The 19575-nt window shown below is 38.8% G+C and overlaps 1 protein-coding gene across 4 annotated transcripts in view; it reads right to left on the bottom strand.

The window, feature by feature from the left end:
- SRGAP1 (SLIT-ROBO Rho GTPase activating protein 1) overlaps positions 1–19575 on the bottom strand; it is a 138825-nt gene that overhangs the window by 39664 nt on the left and 79586 nt on the right. For all 4 annotated transcript variants that reach the window (XM_021547435.4, XM_021547432.4, XM_085568630.1 and 1 more), the window contains 6 exons: positions 10923–11105; positions 10414–10542; positions 3220–3441; positions 2381–2482; positions 569–766; positions 365–449 (listed from right to left, as the gene is read on the bottom strand). In XM_021547435.4, coding sequence (XP_021403110.3) covers positions 365–449; positions 569–766; positions 2381–2482; positions 3220–3441; positions 10414–10542; positions 10923–11105 — 919 coding nt within the window. The remainder of the gene's footprint in view (positions 1–364; positions 450–568; positions 767–2380; positions 2483–3219; positions 3442–10413; positions 10543–10922; positions 11106–19575) is intronic.

The following is a 19575-nucleotide window of genomic DNA, read 5'->3' as shown; positions in this document are numbered from 1 at the left end:
AAAACCTCAAGCCAACAGAAACTGTTAGGGTATAGAAATACTACATTTGTCACAGCTCTTAAATCAACCTGCACTGACTGTGTCACTCTCCTTTCAGACATGATATTTTTCATTCAATAGTTCTGTTGCCAAATAGTGTCATTTGTCTAAATATCTGTGCAGTGGAAATATGTATGTGTTGAGGAAATAAAATCAATTTACTGTGTATCCTCTTACCACTGCACCAAAACTGTGATTGGTAAAAATTAAATCTATCTTTAGTGGTCAATTAAGTTTTGTATTTTTTTTCCTGTCTATCTTTGGCATTTCAGTAAGTTCACTGTATAGTTTGGAAGCACTTTTCAGTTTATTGTGTGATATTTACCTTCTCCAAGTGTCCTCTGCAGCAAGTCATGTTTTGCTTGAAGTTTTGTGATGAGATTGCTACCTTCCAGATATTCTCTGAATTTCTGTAGAGATGCAGATGAATATATTACTATGCATAACACATAAATCCCAGGAACTTCTGGATAATGTTTACTTCAGGTGTTTGGTCTGCATCACATGAATGAGGAAGCAACCAACATACCATGAAATAGAACTGCTCTGTTTCCTGCTGGTTAGCTCTTCTTTTTGCAATGCTAGGCTTACTCAGGTATGTCTCAGAGACTGTTGACTTCACAGACTCTGTTGAGCGACTGTGCTGGAAACACTCTGACACATCATAATCTTCAATGGTGACCATATCTTGTATTGTCTGCAGGGTAGCCTCTGTTGTTTTCTTAACCTGGTATTAGAAAGCAGAGTTTGCCAAATGCCAGATAAATATATACAGGAACAGCTTAGAAGGGAAGCTCAGGAGGGAAGCTCGTTACTCACAATAACTCTCTGGCACACTCCCCTTAACAAACTGGTGTGTAAATGTGAAAAGTCAGGTGTGCTGTAACAGATATCTCTGTAACAGATAACCTGTCTAGTTCTCTGCTTTGCCATGGTCTAACCCACAAACACAGATGTATCCTTGGGTTGGCTTTGTAGTGTACTAAAGCATTTGTTTGAAATTAGAATTGAAATGTGACATGGTTTGATTAAGGTGCCTAATCTGGGAGGCAATAGAGATGATACAGTACTCTGGAGGGTCAGCTCTCCTAAATGTGGTCATTTGTTATATGTACATCCAGGGATCTGGATCTGGCCAGAACAACGTGATCTTCCAAGGAAAGAATCTGTGTCCCTGTGCTCTGCAGTTCAGTGATGAGGGGCACAGTGATGCTCAGACTGTAGAGGTGGAATACACTGCTGACAGAAAGGGCTCAAGAAAGAACAATTTACACCAGACTCCCAGGCCTCCTATGACTTATGGAGCACCACTGCTCACAGTGGAAACCTCGGCATGGATGCTGTGGACAAGGGATGAAGTTTCAACAGCACAATAAAGTAACTGGTAAGATCCACAAGGATGTGATTTACTTCCCAGTTTTGCTTCAGATGGAGTCTCTAGTAGGGTCAACCAAATCATGGACACTTCTACCCACAACTCCAGTGTAGTCAAATATCCCTTCCATGCCTGTCAAACATGATTTTTCCCGCTATGCTCCTGCACTTCACTTCACTGAAAGAAATTATTTTTCTCATTCCATCTTTGTTACCTTGAGAGACTTTCTGAATGCTAGTGGTTTGTTTTGGGTTTTTTTACAACTACTGTACAAGTCTCATGGAATTAATACTTTGTGTCAGACATTGAACATACAAACTAGAAGAAGAAAAACTGCATCCTGAAAAGTACATGAAGAAACTAAATTATTTCTATGTTTTCCTTTAGAAACAGATTCTCATGTAAACTGAAGGACTTTAACAGTGCCTCAACTGTGATAAAAGTCCATTTTATTTCCACTGCCAGAGCAGGGGAAGGAGAAGAGCGTATATTTTTTCATATTTTACAAAAAATTGCATTTTATTTTGCTAGGTGAGCTGTTCCCATCACAGGCATGCATTAGTCATGTTCATAAATAGCTGTAGCTGAGAGCATAAGAGATCTTGACTCAGCTACCACAAAAGCCAGTTAAAATTCCTTTGTACTAGAGAAGTAGCAAGTTGAGGACTGGACAGAGGGTCGTCACAGAAGATAACAACTGTTCTCAGTGGCTTTCTGTCACAAGAATTTAAAAATATGTGCTCTAACAAGTTTACACTGAAGCATCTGCAAAACATGGAACTTCTGTAAAGCAGGTGAGAATCTACCTACCTTATCATATGTGCCAGTATTTGATGATTAAAATTAAAACCACTTATGCAGATTGGAGACACTTCAGGGTCATTTACATGCTTTTGGCAGGGTAGAAAACACTGCACCTTCCTGAATATTATGTTCAATGCTTAGCCTTGTAGACATAGGTCTTACCTCCTCATTTTCAATTTTGAGTGTAGCCAATCGTGACTGTAGTTGCTGATACCTAAGCATAAGCTCTGCTTGCACAGGTTGCTGGGCAGAGACCTGGCAAACCTAATAAAGAATCAAAAAGAGCTGTAAGATGCAAGTAATTAAAATAAACCAGTCAATAATCTTCTTGTTCTTCTTAAAAAAACTAGGTGACTTCCTACCAAAGCTATTAAAACTTAATAAAGCAGAAATGTGCCCATCTAAATTTAAAGTATTTATGTGCTGTAAGGTGTGGAAGTATGTACTACAGCTTATGAATAAAGAGCACACCATTTTTGTATGTCTGCTTTTTATGGCTTTTGTATCACACAGAAATGCAAACCCTTGAGTTACCTTCTGAAAAAAAAGATGTACATGGATGATTTTGAATTCTGCTTTGCTACTGGCCTTTGGTGTAGCAGAACAGGGCACAGTATGCTTGAAATCCCCAGATAATAAAATGGGGAAAGAAGGGGAAAAGGCTGCATTGCAGCATGAATAATCTGGAGTGGCTCTGTAGCTGCTCTCAACCAGCACCCACAAACTATGTTATGAGTGATGCAGGTAGTAAAGACAAAGTCACTGCTTACACTGCTGCTGGGCTGAGCACAGGTTGGCCAGCAAATTCATAGCAATATCATTATAAATGACACAGAATATAATAACATTTAACAGCTTTTACATGAGAACTTTGAAGTAGCAGACACTGCTGCAAGTTTTGTAAAATGTTCTTGCTGATCCACTGACTTTTGGGTAGCTTCTCTATCCTGGCACACAGTCACAGAAACAGTCACTGTGGGGATTCTTGTCAGTGTACAGACCTCATCACCCATATGAGACTGGAACTCAAATTTCATTGGTGGACAAAAAGCAGTGGGGTACATTTCCATGAATCTCTGCTTGTCACTGCGTGGCTCCAAGCTGTCAACTGCATTTTCAATGATGTCTAATCCCTCATGCCTGGAAGTTTCAAGATTATATTCTGCAGAAAGGTATGTTCTTAGGGCTCTGTTCAGACTAGCATGGTATCCAAGATCACAACACTAAAAAAACAATAAAGGGAAAAGAAACAAATTTAAAAAGAGGAACACCATTCCAATATCACAATCCTGAAACTATCACTAAAATTTTCCGTCCTAAATTTTTTCTATCTTTAAAGTATTTAAGAAAATATCTTCTAAATTAAAATACACAACTGGGGTCAAGAGAGTAAGTATTTAGAACCCTCAATCTGTTGCGAAGATTAATGGACAGTTTTAGAAAAGAGATCAAGTGTACATACGTGACAGTTTACTTATCAGATATGGAAGCGCAGGCACTGTATATCAATAAAGTCTGGGACTCCACACACAAGCAGGCTTTTCAGGATCAAGAGCATCTGTAAGTCCTAAATCACTATTTAAACACATTCTAACATAACAATCACCTAAGTTAATGACAGCGGCAAAGTGAACTTGAAGCAATTCCTGCTTACCATGTCTGTGCCCAAACCAAAACCTCCAGAAATATTTTGAGCATAAGCAATCCATCTCAAATGCTTTTTCATACAACAGGAAGGGCTTAACATCTTTTTCCCTGATCATGAAAATGTATTTAATGTAAACACCTTATTTCTCATGCTCATATAGAGCCAGAAATGTACATCATGTTACTAAATGCAGAAAGTAATAATTTATGGGTTTTTTTTCCTATGAAATGGAATGTAATTGAAACCTAACTGGTAAAACATAAAAGTTGTGTTTGTTCTTGAATTTTAAACATCCTCAATTTGCATTATTCATGTTTCATTAATATTTTAGAGAACAGCTAAATATATTTTTTAAATGTCACAGCAGTAGCATATCAACATTGTAGCTTTACATTGTACAGTAAATACCCTCAATTTCTGCTCAGTGAAGCTCCAGGTAAGGGGAGATGTCACCTCAATAGTGGCACATCAGTTTGCTAACGGTTGCATACAAAGCAGTGCTCTTTATTCAGACAGGTGAGATGTGCCCCAACCAGAGGCCAACACCTGGCCAGAGCAGTCAGAGCTCTCTGCTTTAGGGCACCCCTCAGTCCCCAGCCATTCCTCCTCGCTCCCACCCACAGCCTGAGGTCACCCATCCCTGCAGGACTGCAGGGTAACTATGGAGCTGGGCAAAGATGCAATTTGAATTCAGTCCACTGTAGCCTATACCCATACATGCACTGTATATAGAAGTACCTCCCTCACAGCTATTACAAACCCCACCGGACTCAATGGGATCACATTTCCCTCCCTTTCTCCTTACTTATTTGAAAAAGGAGAGAAATAGACAGAGAGGGAGACAGATGAAAGAGCTTTCAACCTATATACCATACCAAAACCTGCGTGTAGAAGGGAATGAAACACTTCACTGGTGAATAGAAGGGAATGAAACACTCCACATCTTGACTTAGGTAAGGTGATGACTAGTGATGAAGCTGCTCTCTGAAATCTAACAGACAGCTGTTTTATTCACAACAAAGCTCTTTATTCACAATAAAGCTTTTTAGTCACAACAAAGCTTCCAGAAAAACTAAGATTTCACTCCTAATAAGTACTCCAGGTAGTGACTGCCAATGGGACAGTGGCTCTCCAAAAAACCAGATGCTGAACCATTCAAACAAAATGAAAAAGATGTCATGTTCAATCACACACACATATATTAACCTCTCTCTTTTGCATGTATAAAATAGACATTTTTGTCACACTTACTAAAACAGCCACTCAACCTTTATACTAAAGTGCATCCATATTTCAAAGAACACCAGCCTCAAAAATACCATTTCTAAGAGGAAAAGTCTCTTGGTGTTTTTCTCTTGTTCTATGTCAAATCAGATCTCATATTTAATTCAGCATCTTGGAAGAAAAAGACAGACTAAAAGTGCTGATAAGAAAGTAAATTGGGACAGCTGTTTTTTTTCATGTGCATTAGTTTCAGAGAGACCTCATAGAAGATTAAACTGAAAAGGAATTAGAAATAGAGGGCAGTGCCAGGTTTAGCATTGCCAACTACCCATGTGTTATAAAACTACAGCCTGAATTTTGGCTCTGGTGGATTAATCCAAGTATTACTAGAAAGCTTATTGATTTACAATTACAGCTGTGTGGGTTTCTGATGCAGCTTTTTTGCAAACTGGAATATAAGACTGCAGCCTTTATGCTGTGACACAACTTCATTATTTAACCCTTAATCTACTCAGTCACTATCACCATGATCATCTTTGGCAAGTGATGACAGCTGAACAAGGCAACAAATACAGCCTCTCAGACAAGAAGAGGATTTTTCAAGTGAAGCAGAGTATCTTGCCAGGCTAAGGCATTTTCTTGCAATGCCAGTGCCAGCAGAGAAAACAAAAATTAAATGCAGATCCTGAACTAATGTTTTATCACAAGTGTCTCTTTGAATGGAATTAAAAACATCTGCATTTAAAATTTTGCTTCATTTACTTATTTAAAAATAGAATTTGTATGAGGGAAGTTATTTTTTAAAAGCAAAACTAACCACTCAGACATCATAACTCTTACTTCTGCCAGAGCATAGCCCACTTTCCCCAAATTCTGGAGACACAGATCATAACTGGGAAACAACTCTGTCATAGTATCTTGGCTATCCAGAAAGAAATGTTCTAATCTGCTGGAAAGATGGTTTAGAAATGAGAGTTGTCTACACAGACAAATTTACATGATTTTCAGGACAAATCTGTATATTTGTGGAAAGCCTTCTACAGTTCAAGTGGGCAACCACACTGTTAGCCAAAATAACAGTGGGTGTTAGAGGTTCACTAGTCAGCCCACCAAGGGCACAGCCAGGGTGCTTGTCCACCCATGGATCTGCCACCTATCTATGGGCTAGAGAGGTCAGATGTCACTTGGTGCAGCAAGACATGAAGATGAGAAGTAACAGAATGAAGTCAGAGACTGTAAGTTTGTTTGCATTTCTGGATTCATAAAGACTTTTGGTTGGGCAAAATGAAGGAAAATGAGGGATGCATTTGGGATATGTGTGAAAAATTAGTTTTGTAATTTGCATTTTATTCTTATTGAAATGAAATCTGAAGCAGTCTCAAGAGCATTTACTGCCTTTATTGTACCCCAGAGTATATTTAGGCTTGAACAAAACAAACTGAAGTGCTTAGCACAGAGCTTCAACCAAACCAAGCTGCTCTTATTTAATTTAATTTTGTTTCAGGAATAGTAATAAAATTCAATGTCAATGGAGAGAGGAATTAATAAAAAAAGCCCTAATCTCTGAATAAGTCACTTTCTAAGTATTTTGTTACACAGACATCCACATTCAAATCAAAGGGATCTAAGGGTACATACCATATTTATGAGGACTTATGTAATAAAGATTGTGAGCTGCACACATTTTACTCTAGTTTTAAACTTGGTTTTATGAATGATTAATAAAGAACCTTTACAGAATAAATTAAGTTCACAATAGCTAAATGTTCCTTAACGTTGTAATGATCCAAAGCATGCATACTGCAATTAAAGATTCAGAAACTACAATTTAAGAAAGACCAACACATCAATATTTTATTTATTTCAGCAGCATAACTACAGTAAAATTGTTTTGATGACTATTTCCAAGTATTTATCTCCAGATCATAAAACTGCATGGTAAGTCTGAAAAAGGTTCCTTACCTTCCTCTTAGACAAATTTAATGAATATAAATTAGTAAAAGTATGTGCCATATGGACAGATGCAGGCACTAACAGCTAGATTAGCAGCAGTGCATAGTTTGTTGTTCCTCTGAAACGCAGAATCTTAAAAAAAATTCTACATACTAGATAAAGTTTATTTAATTCAGCTAATGTTTATTTTTTTACATGCAAAAATAAAAAAAAAATAACTAATTCTGTCCTCACTTGAACTAGATCCCACTCTAGTCAGTAGAGAAGAAATATATAACAGAAAATTCCGATTCCTCTAGAACAATATGCAGAGGACAGAAATACACTGTGTATATTAAATTCTGTTTACCTCCCTGCTTCTTTTCAAATGATGGTCTCATCCCTCAGCTCACTAACTGCATTGAATCATCCAGCTAAGACTCCAGCAATATTTTTATACTGCCTTTATCACAAGAGCTTAAAATGAGCAACACATCATAATTTTAAGTCAGAAGCGCTGAGCTCTGTTAATGAAATGACAGAGTTGAACAGTTCAGACTGAGTTCAGATGGGGGAACAGTAATTTAGGATTTTCCATATAAGCTTCATATATGGAAAATGCAGTGGAATCCAAATGAAAAACAGATTGGGGGTTTTTTGAGTTTTTTGGTAAAAATGAGTAGTTACACTATCCTCTCCAACCTTGTTAGAAAAAATTTATGGAGCAATTTACTATATTATTGCATGTATTTATCCCGTTTTCATTAGACATTTTCCACTAGCATAGAAAGACATTTCATTTCATTTATGGGCAACACCAACAGCTTGGGGAGATCTAAATTCTTCCATGCTAACTGGAATTCAGACACAGAGCAGAGGTAATCCCTTTCTGTACAGGCAGTGAGAGAGAGCTCAGGGAAGCACAGGAAGTCAGGCAGCAAAGCGGGACAAAACAGAGAGGGCAAAGAATGAAATTGCCACCACTGCTCTGAAAACTGCAAACTGCACTATGGCATGAACAGATTTACAGAATGAGATAGTCTGGACTGTCGCAACATATGGCCACTGGGAAGCAAGTCTCACATTCCAATGATATAACTCCAAAACCTTGCCAAGTTTCTTGCATTTACAAAAAGAGTTTCCTTTGTCAAGTGGCAAACACTCTGTCTAAATACCAGTGCTTTCACAGCATATTCTGATTAAATACAAATGTCTGAAAGACACTTCATTTAACCAAGCTCACAATTGGATTAAGTTAGCTCTGAAGCAATTTCTGGTTGCACATGTTTACAGCCTGCTCTTACAAACAGTGAGGCAAAAGGGCAGCTAGATTTTCCATTTAAATTCCTTAGGGAAGAGTAATTTCTCAAGCCATTTTGCCAAAAAAATATTATTGTGCACATTGGTCCACAGCTTTCAAAAAGACAAGCAGAGTAGATAAAATTTTTCTGCACTACTAAATATTGTAGAATGTCTATTTTTACTAAAGACTAGCAGCTAGGAAGCTCTAATCTTCATGGCTATGTAAATATGCTTACATACACACTAACTCCAGTACGTGTCAACTCTGTGTGTGTATGGACAGAAAGCTTCACTTCTCCTCCCCTCACAATTCTTTGTAAAGCTCCAGGCTTGTGCTTCCTCCCCTCAGTTTTCACTGCTACAGAAACCTCTGTAGACATCACTGAAGTGGGTAAGAATTAGATGCATCTTCCAACCTGATAAAGTTTTGACCAAGTAGAAACACACACTGGAGACATTCTCTGAGAAATGTGAACTCTGAAAACAGAAGGCAGCAGAGGTGACAAAATCAGCATCTATCCAGCTTCTGAATGGAAGACTGGGTGCTGGTAACAAAAAGAAAAGGACCTTTCCTTCTTCCCAAAATCCAAGAAGAATGTATGAATTTCACATGTATGAGACATGCCCTAATTACTGACCAAAAATCTGTCACCCTTTAAGCAGGAGCAGGAAAATCATGCACTAGGTAGGCTCAACTTCTCACTTGGGGGGGCCCAGCAGGTACAAGCCTGTCCTTTGTTTTCTGCCCTAATCTTCCACCTATGGGTCCTGGTAAACACTTTCATTGCCTGGGCAACCTAGATGGGGGGATCAGGTTGTGCAAGCAGATGGATACAGATTAGACAAGGACAGGACACAGAAGAAACGAGAAGAAACCAGGAGTAAACATGACGTAGCAACTAAGAAAGGAATAAAAGAGATGTTGAAATAGACACAGAAAAAATACTGAAAACACAAAAAATGATTAATTGCCATATTTTACAGGAAAGCCAGAAAGAAATTAAGCAAAACCATTTGAAAGGGGAAAGTTGTAACAAAATCAGGCGAGATTTTATAAATTATAGAAAAACGAGAAATGATAAAGAAAACTGACTATCAGTATTTAGATTACATATAATAAAACTCATATATGCAGCTATTTTAGTCCATTAATCTTAAGAAGGCATTTTTCCCTTTCTCTGTGAAGCTTTGCTTCTCCAGTCAGTAGAAAGGAGACACTTGTCAAATTCTGAATTACTTTATTCCATATTAGAAACCAGAGCTGTGTATGAATGTTGCTTACTACTGAAAGTAACATATGTTACTGCTGCAGCAGCAAGCATATTCAAATATCCAGAATTTCAAATGAACCACTTTTTCAGAGGCAGACCCACTAAGCCATTTAACACTACAATGCTAGTGAATGAATGCTCTGGAGCTTGTGTTTGCTGTCTCTGTATTTGCTCTAACACATATGAAGTCAGCTTACAAGGAGGGTGGGACATGATAAGGGTGCAGGATACTCCCTCTGCATCACGTAAAAATGTCAGTAATACAGGAGACTAAATGCTGGCACAAGTCAACCTCATTCTTCTAGGATGTTCTCATAAAAACAACTCACTGAAAATAAGTAACAGGTATGCTGACAGTGTAGAGTACAGGATTAATTGTGTCTGTTCTTCAAACTCCATGAAGTAAGAGTTAAGAAGCCACTGTATGTATGATTCAGTGATTAAATGAATAAAACGAAAGAATTTTGAAAACATGGAAGAAATTGTTTCTTTTGAATTAAATATCATTATACAACCACTTAAGAAGTTTATCTTGTAAAAAAAATATTTAGGTCCCAGAGATCATACATAATGGGAATGTCATATTTTCTACTGACACATGGGGTGTGAACACAAGGTTCAAACTTCAAAGGAATGAGTTCAGCATCTTACTGGCACTTTATTTTGCAGAAATAAGGGAAAAACTTCTGTTTGTATCATACATGTTAAATAGCAAGTGTACTGTAGGCAATCCATATGACTAATATATTCCCTTTAAAACTGAAAAAAGTATTATTCAAGTACAGAATAAACATAAATACAAACATGCCAATACTTACATCGATTAAATCTGAAAGGTCGTGAATATAATACTTGAAAACAGAAGCATTAGTTGCTTCAAGGGTGAGCAGGTATTCATTACGGGCCTTAATAGATTTCAGCTTGTTTTCAGAATATTTTGCTTGACGCTAGAAAAGACATTTCACATTAATGTATTTTAATGACTTCATTTTTGGGATGCAGCAGAAATTCAAGTACCTATTCCTAGTAACAAGAAAAAAAATCTTAATTTCCAGTCTATTATACATACAACAAATATAATACAAAGTGAAAACTTAGTATTTTGTTTCAAATGTGACAAATTTTATAGTAAGAATTATATTGGGAATGAAGTATTCCTCTCTCTGAACTGAAATTATGTCAAGTTATCTATAACCCACTGCTAGTTTATTATGTGTACCTTGCTTAATTTTATTTCCCACTGATTTCTCTGTCTAGTATCATGACACAGAATGTCAGAAATGCACTGAATTTACTTCAAATGAAACAAAATAAAATGACTATTTACTTTTTCCTTCATTTTTTCAATCTTTTTCACAGAGCTTCGTCTCTGGTGCCTTTCTTCTAGTCGAATATGAAAAACAGGGTCTCCTGACCGCCCAATCTGTTTTTCTTCTTGCTTCTCTGCCTCCTTCAGTTTGCTTTCTGCACTGATGCTCTCTGCATGATACATGTGGTATGTTTTCATGACCTGCAAGAGGCAAGAGTCAAAGAAGAATTGGAGAAAATGAAAATATAAAGGTATCTACAAAAAAATCACAGGGTCTTTGAGGAAAATTTTGACTTATAAACATGGATCTTATGGATATTGAGGACTTTTGGCTGCATTTTTCTGATTTATTTAACAGTATTCCAAATACGGATTTTTTCTTTTGTTTCTCTGATAGGAAAGAGCAAAAGCAATTCTTATTAAATTCCAGTATTCTAATCTTCAATTAAAAATCTAAAATAATGAACAACAAAAGCAAATCTGTGTCAGTACCAAATCTATCTGATATATAACTATCTTCTGGGCTAAGTAACAGCTTGGCTGTGGAAACGGAATGTTTGAAAGCAGAAGGATCCCTTCAACACTGAGAAAAGGGTAAGAAAGGAGAGGGAATGGGAAGCTTTGGCCTGGGAGCAAATCCCCAGATAGCTGGATGGCTGTCAATGAAAGACAACTCTGCCCACTGCATAGCCAGCAGACTGGGCCCAATGTAAAACCAGATGAGAAATGAAGAAGGAGCTGCTTGATATGTATGTTGTGAAAATGTTTTCCCCATAGACACTAAGGCATCTTTCCTCTACATGCCTGCTGGGCCTGCAGATGAGAGAGCTTGGGTTGCCAGTATGTGAATACATGCTTGCACAGGCCACAAAGAGGAAAAGGGTTACCTCAGTCCTCTCTTTCTTCTTCAAGCAAGAAAAACCTCAGCCTGAGTCCTGTGTAGTGGACAGCAGTCAATCACAAACCCCACTTCTGCTGGGTAGGGCTTTCTCTACCCACTTCCACCAAAGGAACTGCCTCCCCCAGTCTTTTGTTGTTTGTTTCTTTGTTGTCTTAAGTTTAGAGCACTGAACAAAGCAGGAAGGCATCCTCAGGCAGCCAGAGGCCTCCTCTCTTCTAAAAGGTGCCAGAGCTCTCACTAGCAGATATTATCTTTGGGTGGAGGCCATCAAACCATTCACATATCAAAGGACAGGGAGGAATCAAACCAGCTGCTTGTGTGACCCATGGAGGAGACAGTTTTGGGAAGCTGCCTTGAAATATTCCCTTGGGAGAGTGTACTTTTTGTACCTGAGTATTTAGGCTACCCTAAGGAGTATCTATAGAGTGGCAAAACAGGGAACACTACAGCTAGATATTGCAATTCACTACAGCACATCTTAGCATGGATCGACACAAACCAACTGCACGCCATGCCAGTGGGTGACTGAACTGATGCTTATTTCAAGTCCTGTGCAATGGAAAGACAGACACTTTCAGAGGAAAGTAATTTTGCATAACAATGTACATTATACACCATAACTGTGTATGCCACTACTTAAGACTGATGCCACTGATACTAAAAATGAAACAGGCTACTCTTCATCAGCTTCCTGTAGTAAGGTAAAACAGTTGGTGACAAGCACTAAAAAGTTGTCCTGATTTTATTTTAAGAAACATATGCTTACAGCTCTGTGGTGAATAAAACCAAAGTGCCTGGAGCAGGACACAGTGTTATTGCTGCTGCTCCTCTACAGCACACTGTGCTCCAGGGTCCAAGCAGAGTGCAGAGCTCCCTGCCCGAACACTGCCTATATCCACTGGGAACAGCTGCTGCCCCACCAGTTCACATCTGCACGGATGAGGCAGAAAAAACTCCCAGAGACAGACAAAGCTGGGTAAGGAAGAGAAGGCAAACTGACAGGGCTGAAGTCTGCAAGGTTCCCAGTTTAACCAAATAGCATGTTCAGTCTCCTAGATCGTGCACTGTTCCAAAGGCACTCCTAAAGTTGTCCATAATTAGTACCCAGGGAGCTTAACTTATACAGCCACATGGAAGAAAATAAATATTGCAAAGAGAAGGAAAGGACTTTTTAAAGAAATGGTTTATATAATAAAACAGAGAAGCATAGAAAGTGATATGGCTCTTATTAAAAATGACGGGGAAAGGAAATTAAAAGCAAGGTTGTGCCCTTTTCTTTTAGCCTTTCTATTCACATCTTTTAAGTGTTTCTTTACATAAAGCTAGAGGTGTTTGCTTTTATTTTTTATCTTTTGTTCTGTGTCATCTCTACAGACTTTTTAGATGGTGGGACAAGACTATCTCACACATCTTACCACCTAGAAGTTATTTTCTTTTGTACTCTGCTGCAGAGGGAACTATGGGCCCTGATGGAATTAACCCAAGAATTCTTCAAGAGCTGGCTGATGTCATCACAAAACCTCTCTCTCAGTTTTTGACCAGTATTGGGAATTAGCGAAGTCCAGGCTAACTGGAAGCTGGCAAATGTTGCCCTAGTTTTCAAGAAGGGAAAGAAGGGTCCTCCCTGGAAACTGCATTTCTGTCAATCTCACTTTAGTGCCTGGTAAAACGATGAAGAAGATTATTCTGGGAGGTATTGAAGAAGACCTGAAAGACAATGCAGTCACTGGTCACAGCCAGCACAGCTTCATGACAGGGAAGTCCTGTTGATGAAACTTGATTTCCTTTTATGTCAAGGTAACCCACCCAGTTCTCAACAAGGGAAGCAGTTGATGCAATCTTGGATTTCAGCAGATCTTTCAATACTATATCTCAGAGTATCCTTCTGGATAAAATGTCCATCACACAGCTGGATAAACACATCATGTTTGCTAAGTGAGCAACTGGCCCATTCATTGGGCACAGTTATAGTGAATGGGGTGACATCAGACTGGTGACCTGTCACTAGTGGGGTTCTGCAGGGCTATCTTGGGTCCTGTGTTCTTCAACATCTTCATTAATGACTTGGATGCATGACTAGAAGGGATACTAAGCAAGTTCACAGCTGATAGAAAACTAGGAGGAGCTGCTGACTCCCTCCAAAGCAGGGAGGCCCTGCAGAGAGACCTTGACAAATTAAGATAACTGGGCTATTCCCAGCCTCATGAAGTCCATCAAAGGAAAGGTGCTGGGACTCTGCACCTGGGATGGGGCAACCTTGGATGAATGGATCCCTGGGGAATGAGAGGCTGGAGGGCAGTGCCACAGAAAAGGACCATGGGGCCCTGGTCAAGGGAAGCTGGATCCGCAGTGCCCTGGCAGCCAGGAGGGCCACCCATGTCCTGTGGGCATCAGGAACAGCATTGCCAGCCAGGCAAGGGATGGGACAGCCTCATCTTAAGTACTGTGTGCAGTTTTGGGAGCCACAATAGAAGAGGGATATAAAACTATTGGAGAGTGCCCATAGGAGGGCAACAAAGAGGGTGAAGAGCCTTGAGGAGCAGCTGTATGAGCAGCGGCTGAGGTCACTTGGTCTGGAGAACAGGAGACTGAGGGGAGAGCTCATTGCCACCTGCAACTTCCTCATGATTTCTTCTCTATGGTGACCAGTGACAGGTCCCAAGAGAATGGCCTGAAATTGTCATGGGGAGTTTAATTTGGATACTAGGAAAAGGTTCTTTACCCTGAGTGTTGCTGGGCACTGGAACAGACTCCCCAGGGAAGTAGTCACAGCACCAAGCCCTGCCTGAGTTCAGAAAGTGTTTGGATAACACTCTTGGGCACACGATGTCACTCTTGGGGATGGTCTTATGCAGGGCCAGCAGCTGGAGTCAATGATCCTTGAGGGTCCATTACAACTTAGCATGATTCTGTATCAAATATATGTCAAAGTTTTCTAACTGCATCTCAAAGCACCTAAGTGGTAAAACAAGGATATGTTCTGCTTGCCAAAAGCACTGAAGTTCTTAAACTAGCAGATTAGGCATAAATGTGCTTCTGCAGTGGCTGACACTTCAGCTTGCCTCCTTGTTGAAAGAAGCACTCCTTGAAGGAGTACAGGTGTATCACTGTTCTCACCAATGTGTCCACATTGACTCAGTCAGCTTCACATCACCAAGGAGTATTTCTTCCTCTCACTGCTTGCTTACAGCACATGCTATCAAATCCAGAGTGTCTCACTCTATGCTGATTGATAGGCAAGTTTTGTGTGAGAACTACATGGAACTCATAGCCTTCATGGGGAACCAAGACATCTACTTGAAATTCACGTTCTCACAACAAACTCTGCACAAGTTCTTGGTACAAAGAGTTTCCTAAATAACTAAAATTCAAAAAGAAGTCCTTCCTCTGAATTCACAGGGCTGGACATCAGTCAGAGTCAGTCTACCCAAGCCTCACTGGCTTAGGAATCAATATAGACTCTGCAAAGTGTAGTGATCAGCCTAGGCACGTGCCTCCTGTTCAGTTTGTTATATTGACAGCATGCTTATCTCATGAACTAGTGACATCATTATTTTGCAAGCCTTTGGGGAAAACATCTTAATGATTTTTCAGCCTTTTTCATGATGTATCAATGCTTTTTAAAGAGCTGATATTGCAGCAGCTGAACTTAATTTGAGAAAGCATTAGAGAGACACATATGGAAAAGTAAATGGGAACAAGCTAGGGAGTTGGCTTCCAAGTATTTCAGCGCATACTTCCTCAACAAATTGGCTTAGAATTTGCTGGCTAAGTTGCATATATGATTCTTTCCCTTAACACTATGTAATCGTTTTGTCTTGGAATTTTTAAGACTGTTAGATGTTGTTAAACACAGTAACAGGCTTAGGCTTTCCTAAATAGACTTATTGTAGGAAAATTCTGAGATGTGTAGGCCTCTGATCTGTGAACATGCAACAAATTCACAGATCTGTTATTCAAACTATGAAACAAGTAATAATGCTTCTCAAATGTCCAAACTGTTGAACCAACAGGCCATCCTGTGAGAATATCCATCAGTCTCCAAAGTGCTTACTGATGAGCCATCAAGTATGCACTGAAAAAAGAGAGCAAGGTTGTTATTTTGCAGATGCTGAACTGTCATCATGATATTTGCTGCATTTCTCCACTGTAGTGAACAAGCATTCTTAAATGCATACTAGTACCTTTCTAAAATTAAATACTGAGTTCATCTCCTATTAATTTATCTCCTATTAATTTATTCTGCTGATCCAGTGATGTAAAATATATATTTGTCAGATGACTGTGTCAGACTACAAGCAGATGAAAAAGATTATGCTATCCTAAGTATGTACTCTCACATTTGTAGGTGACAGACTGTTCTCTTGGTAGCATAAACATCACATAAATTCGTGTGCCAAAGTTTCAGCATCATTTTTAAGAGCTCAGCAACTAGGCTCAAGGCAGAAGATAGTATTTATCACAAGGAAGGGCACACTAGAGTATATTACCCCACAGTTGTTATCTAGGCAACTTCATCAAGATAGTAATTAGTGCTATACTTCTATGGGCCATAAGTGAAGAATGTTCCCAATAGCAAGGGACTAGCTTTCCTTCTCTACATGCATACTTATTTTCTAGAAAACCCAAACCAATGCAAAATATATATAGCTAAAATATATTGAAATTACTGTGTTAAACATGTACTTTATTTTTATAATAAAACTGCATAATTAAGAGCTTTTCCACAGTGTTTCTTGGGAAATAGTAATGTCCTAGCTTATCCCTGGTGCATTTATCATGTTTGAATTGTTTTATAATTGTCTCTGCTAAGCTGTGAGCTCTTCTCAGAAGGTGAAGTCACGAGGTTTTCATTAAATTGGGATAGCTAGTGCTCTGCACAAGAAATAAGCAAAATCTTATGCCAATTTTACCACACCAGTGGCCTCTAGCAGTTAAGCAGGCTCAGTATGAGCCATTGTCAGCATCCTGTTCACTCACTTCCAAGCCAAACTCTGCTGTGGTTTTAAGAATTATCACTTACCTATTACTACCAACACAGGATTACTGATGTCACCTTCTCAGATCTCTGATGTGCCACAGTAAATGGAACTTAACTTTTTGAAGAGGAATCAGATTCTGTGCTATTTCAGTGAAGAAATGAAGAAAATCTGGCAGCAACTGCCTTGAAAAATTAAACAGCCAGAATTTTTCAAGAGAAAAGTAAATAAATGGAAAATGCAAGTGGCACAGCAGTCCTGTCTTTTTCTAACATCCAAGTTGCTTTGGACTGTCCCCACTTTTTCCTTTTTCTGAGCACTTCACATTTGCATTGCTTATGAAATGTGTGATGCCAGCAGGATTAATTTGGAAGGCCAAGTGGGAGACATGAAGACATACTTTTATGATGTGCATCACTTTTCTACACCATTTGCCCTTAGCCTTATTATTGGAACAGCTTTTTATTTTTAGCAAACCTGTGACCTTCCTGACATCTTTAGAGGACATTTATGGATATGTCCTGACCCCTACATAAAGCCAGTGAAGACCTCTCTCCAACACAAGAAAAGTATCTGCCTGCCTACCTTCTGTTCCCTGTCATCCTCTATCATTCAGACACTACTGCTGTATACCAGTACTTGATCTGACATGGCAAGGTATTTTAGCTTCCCAGAGAAATAGAAGGAGAGTTTGACTGGGGAGTTTTCTATGTGGCAGAGATGATTTACTGCAAAGTCAATAATCTGTTGCCTCTTTAAGTCAATGTGTAGGAAGATTTCTAAATCAATCAGTTCATGAAAGAATAAACCAAACATCTTCCAGCTTTCAGTCTGACCAACTTTTCTTCCTGTAAATGCCAGGAAAACTCCTGTCTGTGACTCCACACAACTAACTGAGCTCCCCATCACTCAAAAGGTACACCTCATTGTAGTTTCTACAGCTTATATTCTTAACTGAAACATGGGACTGATTCCTGGCCTGCACTGGCTGCAAGTGTGGTAAGGACAGGAGTAAGGGAGGAGTGCAGCTGCTGGGATGCTGCAGACCTGAAAATACCAACTGCCTGGCACAGCCACGAGAAACCAGGCATAGCTTTAAGTACTTGCCAGTCATAATTTACTGAACTCGGAAAGATACAAAATGAAGCTTAGCTATTAAATTGATTTTAGAATTATGTTTTCAGTCCTAATTTTAAAATCCATGCATAAAGCACTGACAATTGAAAATACAGAGTTTAAAAATGAATTTTTATGAGTTGCAAAACATGTCAAAAACCTATATAACGCAACATTTAAAAAAACTTTACATAGAAGAGATGTAAAATTAGAAACTAAGGTTTCGCTTACAAAATTCTGATTATTCCAGCAAAATAACCCTGCTTTGTTCTGAGAACATCCGAAGTGGTGGTTCACCCACTTCTGTTCTTATTTTTTCAATAATTATGTACATGATGTGTAGTTTTAACGAGGACAGCACAAGCTAAAGGCCTTAATTTACAGACGTTTGCTGTAAGATAAGGCATGATGATAAGAAATAACCAGATTATTAAACCTTCTTCATACATACTAAAAACTTCAATACTTGCCCCTTACTCAAAGGCTTTAGAGGTATTTAAATTCCGATAGACATCACATTCTAAGTTACACTTCATGAAGGCACCTTTCCTTTCAAACAAACAGAACTAAGTAGTAGGGGCAGACATTAGTATTAGTATATTACTCACAGATTTCATATTAATTTGCGCCTTTTTTTTGACACAATGATTTATCTCACAAGAGAAAGACTGATTTTTTTTTTTTTACTCTCCCCCCCCCCTGCACCCCTCCCCCCCGTTTTATGGGGGCAAACAAGAAGATGACATCTCTTTTTTGTGACTGAGAAATGTTACTGCTGGAGATTAAAACTCTCAATACTTGCTCCAATAAGGCCACTATGATCTTATTCTGTACATAGTAAATGTCATAAAGAATTAAAAACCTGTGTATGAATGAGGTCCCCATCTGTCTAGATACTGTTCTATCTTTATGTACATGAGCAGATATAATAAACAGATATGATGATGACCATTCTAAACATTCAAGCAGTGAAACAGATGCTACTCTGCATCCTATTGTCACTTCATTATGTGTGGGCTTTATTTAGCTAAATGTGGACATGTACAGCTGACCAAGCCCTTTGCAATCAATGAAAAGCTGGACAATGAAGTTAATAGTACAGATCACTTAATCTGAAGCAGACTCTTGCATCTGATTAAAGGGGTCTCATCTGCCCATATTAGATTTCCAGGGACTTCAGCTGGAACACAGAATTCTAAGATATTGTGCTAAGACTGCACATGTCTGAAAATCAGGTAAATTCCATCCCAAGAAACCATCTTGCAGCAGTATCCTGACTCAAATTGTGGACAAATTCAGAATTTTTATAACATAAAAAACATTCCCATTTAAAAAATAAATCTTAAATTCTGAGGAAGTAATTAGCACGCACTGGAAGCCATAATACGGAAATTAATACCCGATACGGAAGTTAATACCTGATTAAATCTGATGGTTATCAGTGTGCAGACACAGCACTTGTGTGAAGAAAAAGAATGAAAATACCAAAGCCCAGTCTTGCAGCTTTTCAGTGGTACTTCAAGAAAGTATTTCAGCACATGCTTCACTGTTTCCTTACCCTGGGAGCACAGGGTCTAATCCCAAGCCTCACCAGACACTGGAGTTATGCAACTGTTTAATTGAAACAAGGCTGTATCTTCAGGGCTTATTCAGCACTGAAGTCCCACTTGTGCCA

The sequence above is a fragment of the Lonchura striata genome, chromosome 1A (genome assembly GCF_050655825.1).
Source record: "Lonchura striata isolate lonStrDom1 chromosome 1A, ASM5065582v1, whole genome shotgun sequence".
NCBI lineage: Eukaryota > Metazoa > Chordata > Aves > Passeriformes > Estrildidae > Lonchura > Lonchura striata.
The sequence above is the reverse complement of the archived record's forward strand: the minus strand, read 5'-3'. Positions and strand labels throughout refer to the sequence as shown.